The 8,200-nt window shown below is 46.4% G+C and overlaps 2 protein-coding genes across 2 annotated transcripts; one reads left to right on the top strand and one right to left on the bottom strand.

The window, feature by feature from the left end:
- The first annotated feature begins 1,479 nt into the window (after window positions 1–1,479).
- LOC119366891 lies at window positions 1,480–5,068 on the top strand. Its single transcript, XM_037632578.1, has 2 exons — window positions 1,480–4,616; window positions 4,715–5,068. The coding sequence occupies exons 1-2, from the start codon at window positions 1,639–1,641 to the stop codon at window positions 4,716–4,718; spliced, it is 2,982 nt and encodes a 993-aa protein (XP_037488475.1). The 5' UTR covers window positions 1,480–1,638; the 3' UTR covers window positions 4,719–5,068.
- Window positions 5,069–5,795: 727 nt separating this feature from the next.
- On the bottom strand, window positions 5,796–7,242 carry LOC119361875 (stress-response A/B barrel domain-containing protein HS1-like). Its single transcript, XM_037627035.1, has 2 exons — window positions 6,864–7,242; window positions 5,796–6,227 (listed from the first exon to the last, which is right to left on the bottom strand). Exons 1-2 carry the CDS (start codon window positions 7,010–7,012, stop codon window positions 6,041–6,043), a joined length of 336 nt encoding a protein of 111 aa, XP_037482932.1. The 5' UTR covers window positions 7,013–7,242; the 3' UTR covers window positions 5,796–6,040.
- Between the last annotated feature and the right edge of the window lie 958 nt (window positions 7,243–8,200).

The following is an 8,200-nucleotide window of genomic DNA, read 5'->3' as shown; positions in this document are numbered from 1 at the left end:
GGTGGGGGTGTGCTGCCTCCCTTTCGGTGGAGCGGTGTTTCGTTCTACATATTCTTGGCGACGGCTCTTGGCGGCATGGAGCAGCGGAGGCTTGGCATCAGATGTGTGGTGACGGACACGCGCAGGAGGTCGACGCTGTCTGGCGTCGTGGTGGCGTCGGCGGCAGCGAGACCGAGCAAGGCCGATACAACAGTACAGCTCTGAAGATGGATATGTGGCAGGTGGCTGTGGCGGCCTCATACCCGGCAGGCGTCTTGGTTGAGGAGCACGCCGGACTGGTGGGTGCCCATACCCGGCAGGCGTCCTGGTTGGGACCTCAGGTCTTAAATGTTAGGTTTGGCTGCGAGATTCGTTTGGTGTTAGGCCCAGACCATCAGCGCCCCTTCATCAGCTAGATAGGAGTAGCGACAGAGGCTGCTCAGATGGTGGCTTTGGTCTTACTGTTGTACGACTTTGTAAGGTCTTGTGTTCATAATTAATAAATTGGCCGTATGCATCGTCCAGATGCAGAGGCCGGGGGGTATTCCTCCTTTTCTAAATAAATAAATAAATTTATAATCTACTAGAGTGTAGCTTGGGGCCTGTGCAGAAGCCTCCCCAGATTTCTGCTGTGGATAAAGCAAATTCTACAAAGTATGCCGATTGAGAATGGTGTAATTTGGTTGCTTAGTGATGCAGTCATTTCAAAAGACCGGTAGTTATGGTGTGATAAGCTAGTAACTGACAGAAATACAGCCGGTGCCAGGCCAATGAATCCTTCTAGCTTTACACAGCCACAACGAACGCAGATACAGCAGGCAATCACACGATCATAAATTTGTCAATTGAGTGCGTAGGCACTAGGCAGTAGCTGCATGCTTTGCAAATTTATAAATTGGCATAAGGAGCTCAACATGTCTGGAAGACCTAGGATCAGACTGTTGATTTTGTTAGCAGGTGCATCCACTGTTTCAAATAGCCCGCTATAGCTCCGCTATAGCACGCTATAGCGTTTACAAAAGATCTTGCGCTAAGAGACTTTGGTCCAAACAAATGAATAAACATTTTAAATAGCGCGCTATAGCTCCGCTATAGCACGCTATAGCATTTGAAAAAGGTCCGGCGCTAAGATGCTTAGCGCGCTATTTAAAACTATGGGTGCATCATATACGCCCATTGTGTTGATCATCCTCATGTTTAGATCAGCAGTCAGCAATTTGGACCGCAACAACTCAATGTACATTAAGTGAGGATATCTGAACTTTTATTTTGAACCCTTATTTATAGTTCCACTCTATTTAAACTCCCAAACGGGACACTCCCTAACGAATCCGAATGATATTATTTATGATGGCACCACTTGTGGCGTTAGTTTAGTCATATGCAAATAGCTAGTACAACCTAGAGTACCAAACTACTGAATACTGATATAAGCATGTGTTGTGGAAGTCATATATAACAGCCATTTTATTACTGCAGAGAGCAAAGGATCTTGACGACGCCGTCAAACAATTGCTTGGTCTTTTGTGTGAATGCGACCGTACTACACAAGGCAAAGCTAAAGCATTTTGCTTTGGTGGCTGGGATGCTGAGGGTCTGGGAGCATCTGCTGTTCTTAGAGCTACAGCAAAAGCCTTAAGATCCACAAGCGATCATGACATGAAAAGACATATTGGCAGAATTATCCATGTGGATTGCTCCCTATGGAAAAATAGAAGGGCCATGCAGAGGGCAATTGCGGAGGAGTTGAACCTTCAGCATGTAATGGCACTATTTGATGAGCAGGATGAAGAAGATGATTTTAGAGGGGTAGATGAGAGCTCTAGGGAAGTGATAGCAAGCATCGGGAGAGTGATCTATGAATCTCTATTGTATGAAAAGTTTCTGCTGATTTTACATTATGGGGGAGATGAAGATATTGATCTGGCAGAGTGTGGCATTCCTGAAGTTGGTCCGTTTGGTAAAGGTAAATTGCTGTGGACCAATCATGGCAGATTTCCCTACTCAGTGAGCGGATTGCATAAGTTGATGTCCATTTCTACTTACATTGATATGACCATCTACTCTGGCCCTCAAGATATGGTCTCCAACTCCATCTCTATCAAAAATAGTAGTCACCCGGTGTGTGCTTTCTTTCACAAACAAGCGGCTGCAGTGATTGATCACACCGGCATGGATGGCATCAACCCGACAACAGTTCTAGATTGCTTATTGTACTCAACGTTCCTGACAAAACAATCACAACAAAACCCAGCCATCGGTGTCGACTATGGTTGGGATACTCACGCTTGCAACTACTGGATTTGTGATGGAATCCTTCAAGGGGACAGAGCTTGGGAGATTGGCAATGCATTATATGGAGTGATATCACGGTTAGGCTATTCTTCAGCGGCAAAAGGACCATTTGCAAAGTATTTGAATCAGCGAGAAAACCCCTATAATGGCTGGTATTCAGTTACCTCAAACAAAAAAACCGCACATGACATGTGTTATGTACCCAATAGTGCATCATCATATTTCCTAACTTACAAGGGACATGATCCAATTTATCTACGCTATGATTTTTTTCACCTAGCTACCAATCTCCGTGTGCTAAAACTCAGCAAGTGCAGCTTTGATTTTGCATATCCTCCTTTTTGGTGTTGCCACAACTTGAGATTCCTTTGGCTTGATCATTGCACGAACACAAGGAAGGAGTATGGCAGCGGATCAATTTTTCCCAACCTGCTGGTGTTTGACTTGCATTTCACAGAATATGTTTTATTTCCACAGATGATTGAACTGATGACAAATCTCAGGGAGATAAATACAAAGGGAGTCTCATGGAAGACTATCGGTCATGCATGGAAAAGGCTACAGAAACTTCACAAGCTCCGAGTAACCGAATCTTCAGATGTCATCACAGTGGACAGTTTCTCTTCCATAGATATGATGGATCTGCAGCTCCTTGACTTGTCCGGCAACACTCGCATGGAATCATTACCTGAATTGTCATCAGCAATAAGTTTGAAGATGCTTGTTCTTGATGGTTGTTCCAGCTTGGAGCATATTGTACTCCAAGGAGCTCTTCCACTGCTTGAGAGTTTCAGCTTCGATGGTTTTGGCCCAGCTGACAACTGGACACTTTTCATAGATCTGCCACAAAGGGAATTACGACTCAAGTCTCCGGTAGATCTAGATGAGAAGAAAGCCAAGGTGGTCCCACAAGAAAGGAATAAAGGAAAAGAAAAGGCCAAGGTGGCCTCCCAAAAAGAAGAAGAAACAGCCAAGGTGGCCTTGCAGAAAAAGGAATTAAAAGCCAAGGTGACCAAGATCTCCCTAGAGGGTTGTGTTCGATTGCACAAAATATTCTTGCGTGCACTGCCCAATTTGAAGGAACTGGACCTCTCTAGTACATCCATTAAAGTGCTCAACCTCAAGGCAATGGGCGTTCCAGGCCTCAGGAAGCTATTCCTATTGGGTTGTCAGCAACTTCGTGCCCTGATCTGGGACGGATACCCTAGATTGCAAGTGCTACATGTAGACACACGGGGAACCACAAGATCAATGCTGGACGGATCCTTTGACTTTAAGGCCTGTATTGCCTTTACAGACGGAAGGTTCATAGGGCCAGCCATACAAGGAATAAAAAGTCAAATATACCCTAACTCCTCCAGGGTACACCTCCTTATCACTTGTATGGATCATAGCCAAGCCAGCATCACGAATAGTATTGAGGAGGTTTGCCCTAGCCAAGAAACCAATTTGGTTCCAACAGGGAAGTTGTCTCTTTATAATGATATTGCCCTTGTCAAGGATGTCAAATGCTTGTCCTTGTTATGGGACCGTCGACAGCTTCAACCTTTGGAGAAGCACATCGAGATTGGCGAAGGAAGCTACAACTTTGAGAGTATAGATGACAACGGATATTTCAGAGATTTTGTTTTGACATTTGTTCAATCGTTGCATGTGCATGACAATTCATCCATCACTGCTATTCCCCCAAAGCGTGGAGGGATCTGGCGCGGCCTAGAATGGTGTCATGTGGAGAGGTGCCCAAAGCTCCACATCCTTTTTAAATGTTGGAGGGCACAAATGAACTTTGAACACATAAGGGCATTCTCAGCTTCTGATCTCCCGATGGCCTATTGCATCTGGGGTAGAGGCATTAATACTCAAAGCAGTAGTCGTTGTTTCAAACAACTGCAGCACATATACCTGCACAACTGCCCTCAGCTGGTGTTCGTCCTCCCCATTTCCTTCATCTTGCATAGCTTGGAGACCCTCCAGATTGCGTACTGCAGTAACCTTCGACATGTTTTCCCATTGGACAAATGGTGCCCTCAAGAAATCGCATCTGGTGTCAAATTCGACAATCTGAAGCACATCAAGCTATACCATCTTCATAGCCTGGAGCAGGTTTGCGAGGCCAAACTGACCGCACCGGCATTACAGACGATCAGTCTCAGGGATTGCTGGGGCCTGAGGCGTCTACCGGCTGTAGCACATCAAGATCCTAAGCCGGTGGTGGACTGTGAGAAGGACTGGTGGGATAAGCTCGTGTGGGACGGCGTCGATGTTGGCCATGACCCGTCGCTCTTCGAAATACGCCACTCAGCTCACTACAAGAAGACCATCCCAAGGGGCTCCCTTCTAAGGTTTGGTGCAGATTGTTGTTCTTACTAGCTACACAGATCCATAAAGTGTCAAAATAGTTCTTAGTAATTGCTTTTGATTCTGTTTCTTTATTTTTCAGATAATCTGTTATGGTACTAGGCGTGTGGTTCACCAATAGAAGGGAGGTCGGCCTGCGGGAAGCATTTATCGCTGTTACCTGTTCTCTTCTCACCACTTCTTAAGCCCTTACCAGCTGCCTGTGTGTTTGAACTTTGAAGTGTGTTTGTGCTGCTACATGCGTCATGAATAAACGGTATGTTTTTACCAAGGTGTGTTAGCTTGTCTTTGTGTGTTAAGCAAGCACTATAGTTCTAGCTTGTGTGTGCTTGTAATAAGAGGGTGTGCACACCTTTGTGCATCAACACTGTGGTGTGCATGAACCGTAAATTCAGCGAGTGTTTGGTTGATGAGATGACATATATGATTGTGATGAGTGGCCGGGTGATCTGACGGTATTTTCATCTGCTAATAGTGTTCTATCACCTAAATGTATATTTTTTTTTCCGCCGGAGTTTCTCTAGCAGATGTACATCTATCTCAGATGGTGAAACAACTATCTGTTTTTCCTATAAACAGAGTAGACCCTATTTTCAGCGTTCTTGCTATCACCACAGTGCTTCTAATGAGAGTAATGAGTAACGAGTACCTTAGTCCAAGAAGACAAGAACTAACAAAACAGTTTGATAAAACATTATATGCATGATTCAGCGGCGATTCACCAGAGGGGATGAAGATGCCGGTGATTTCATGACCTAGTTGAAATCACGCGAAAAGCAGAGCAACTCCTTGTTTTGAACAAGTAACAGCAAAGCAGTGCAGTTCCCTCTGCCTAGGGAACATCTATGGTTCTCCGTTCGACCACGACGACAGCCATGGGCGCATACCATCCAGCACAGCAAGAAAATCTGTTTTTAGAAAGAAAGAAAAAACTAGTTAATTGCTTGATATAAGTTTTAAGCAAGCAAAGCAATAGGACATGCTTATGCCAAATTTGTTCCCAAAGTTGCACCACAAAATGCAAAACTATCTAGATAACGCGGGTCATAAAGTGGATGATACCGCAATTTGCCAGATGCACATGGCGAAGATAGCAGCAAAACGTAGGAGCTCTTATAATTTACCATGATTGCCATTACGGATTGACACAGACTGCTTGGTACTTTAGTAGCGACAAAGAAGAACCTTTCACACATAATACTGATTATTAAGTGCTACAAAATGTCAGAACACAGTTACACCAAATCCAGCGTTCATTCTCAACAGATACAACAGGTCGAACAGATTTATTTAGCACAAGGTACATAGCTGGTGAATACGAGATGAAATTCGGACACAAACACACAGAAGCAGCACCGATAAGGCAGGCGGCAACAGAAGTCCTCGGCGTCTCACTTGGCCGAAGCCATTAGTTGACCGCTGCCGGCTTGAAGTCGATTATGAGGACTTTCTCCGTTGAACCCAAGAAATCAGTTGCAAACTCGACGTGTGCTGGGTGGTAAACGTACTCCTTGACTCCCTCCGTGCTTTCGAAGGTGGACTCGAAGACGTGCGTGAACCCCTGATGCATGTTCTCTATGCTCACATCGGTTCCCCTGCAAGCCAAAGAAAGAACGCAAAATTGATGTTTCAGCTTTGCGAAAATGAGAACAGGCTGAAAACTCGTGAGTGTCTGACAGGGTGTGATAGCTTGGTTTCAAGGTTGGTTTCGACAAACGGGCACATTTGAGGGCATAATGTAAACTGGCAGACACGAGTTGTTGTGCCATTGTGAGGGGAAGCTTTGATTCATTCTTGTTGCGAATGAATAGATTATAGCCATGCCAACTCAATATCACCAGCAAAAAAAAATCATAAATCAAACCACATGAGGCTAAATGTTGAAGATGTCCTGTCAAGGCATTTGTAACATGAGAGATGCTTGAGTAGTTTGCATTGGCTGCATCAGCTTTACTTGTTGGTTTGACCACACTGGTTTGGTTCCCCTGTTGGATCCAAGAGAAATAGTAGCTGGTTTACTACTACTTGAATCCGTCATTTTTAGAGCGATCACATGGCTTCCAAGCCAGCAGCCGCGCAGGGAAGAATCAGAGCCCAGGCAGGCAATTCGTCGAGCACCTGCCGGGCGCAGCCCGAGCAGCTACAGCAACAGTGCAGCAGAAAGGCGGCAGAGGCAGGAGGTGCGTGAACCGACAGGGGGTTGGTGGTGGCGGTGAGGGCAGGTGGCGTACCAGTGGAAGGCCTTCATGGAGGGGACCTTGTCGACGAGGCCGGCGTAGCCGCGGACGAGCCCGTCCAGCCGCTCCGGGGTCACGTCCTCCTTGAACTGCACGATGACGAGGTGCTTCACCACGCCGCCGCTCCCCGCCGCCGCAGCCATCGTCGCTCCCGGCTTGTTCGTGCTGCTGGCCGCCGCCGCGCACCGCCGTCTCCTCTCCTCCCCGCTTGCTTGCTTGCTTGTGTGCTCGGTGGACGGTGGTGTGGTTTCTTGGTGAGCTTCTTTCTTGTCCGGCCACCGCGCGCTTTGTACAGTTTGGCGTGGAGCGGATGGGTTTACCCAGCTGTGCGCGGATCTGGGATCCTGGGGTTGGTGGCGTTTGACAAGATCAGAGCGGGATCGACGATCGTGGTATCATGGGCATGGGCAGCACTCGCGGGCCACCAGGGTAATCATGGTGGCATAAACAAACGATTTTTTCCCCGGGATAAGGATCGTGTGGGGATCGGAGAGCTGGCTGGTTTACCTCTGGTGCAGTGATGCCCCTAAAAAGAGAACCCCTCTGTTAGTCTGGTTGTAATGGGGAGTATCATGTACTAGTATCATGCATATGATACTAGTGTATGATACTACCTCTCTAATGCATAATATCACATTTTAGTATCATGTAGTACTTTATTTATTGCCATGCATGACACAAAGTAGCATATCATTTATTCGTGATATGGTATCATGATATGATACTCCATCCTATCTTTCTTCATTTAATGCTATGACACCTCATCAAAATTACCTAGTTGGCATGCATGATACTATCTATGATACTACCATTACGACCAGCCTTACAGTGATACAATTTCCTGCATTTGTTTGTTGGTACATGTGCAGTGCGTAGTACTAGTAAGGTGGGGTTGCACCCCCTCCTGTCGACGTGGACAAGAAATCGTGTTGCACGCCTTCTTCTCTGCACTATTGAGCTCCTCGGTCGAGTCCGTCTGGGTTTTAACGTCATTGGCCTTTATGGGAGGGGCTTATCGGATTTCACTGCGATCGCCTCGGCGCCCCTTCTCCGACGAGGAAATCTAGGGTTCTTTCGGCCATGACGAGGAAATCTTCATTCAAGCCTTCTATCGTGCTTTCAAGTTTGAGGTTCTTCCCCTAGACCTAGCGAACGATTTTCATGCTAGGGTCGCAGATCTTGAGGGGATCGATGGGGCGTACATCGTTTGTTGCCTACGAAAGATGAGTGCTTGCTCTAAGCTCCATCTGCCCTATTTTATTGCAAAATGCTAGTGTCAAGGGACTCGCTGAGAGTGTTCAACATGTTGCGCCCGGATGCAACGACTCTCA

The sequence above is a fragment of the Triticum dicoccoides genome, chromosome 2B (assembly GCF_002162155.2).
Source record: "Triticum dicoccoides isolate Atlit2015 ecotype Zavitan chromosome 2B, WEW_v2.0, whole genome shotgun sequence".
Lineage (NCBI taxonomy): Eukaryota > Viridiplantae > Streptophyta > Magnoliopsida > Poales > Poaceae > Triticum > Triticum dicoccoides.
Note: the sequence above shows the minus strand (reverse complement) of the source record. Positions and strands in the feature narration are given on the sequence as shown.

Coding starts and splice junctions, on each gene's coding strand:
- LOC119361875 (XM_037627035.1), bottom strand. CDS start 7,012: ATGGCTGCGGCGGCGGGGAGCGGCGGCGTGGTGAAGCACCTCGTCATC. Junction 6,228..6,863: donor TCCATGAAGGCCTTCCACTG/GTACGCCACCTG, acceptor TTTGGCTTGCAG/GGGAACCGATGTGAGCATAG.
- LOC119366891 (XM_037632578.1), top strand. CDS start 1,639: ATGAAAAGACATATTGGCAGAATTATCCATGTGGATTGCTCCCTATGG.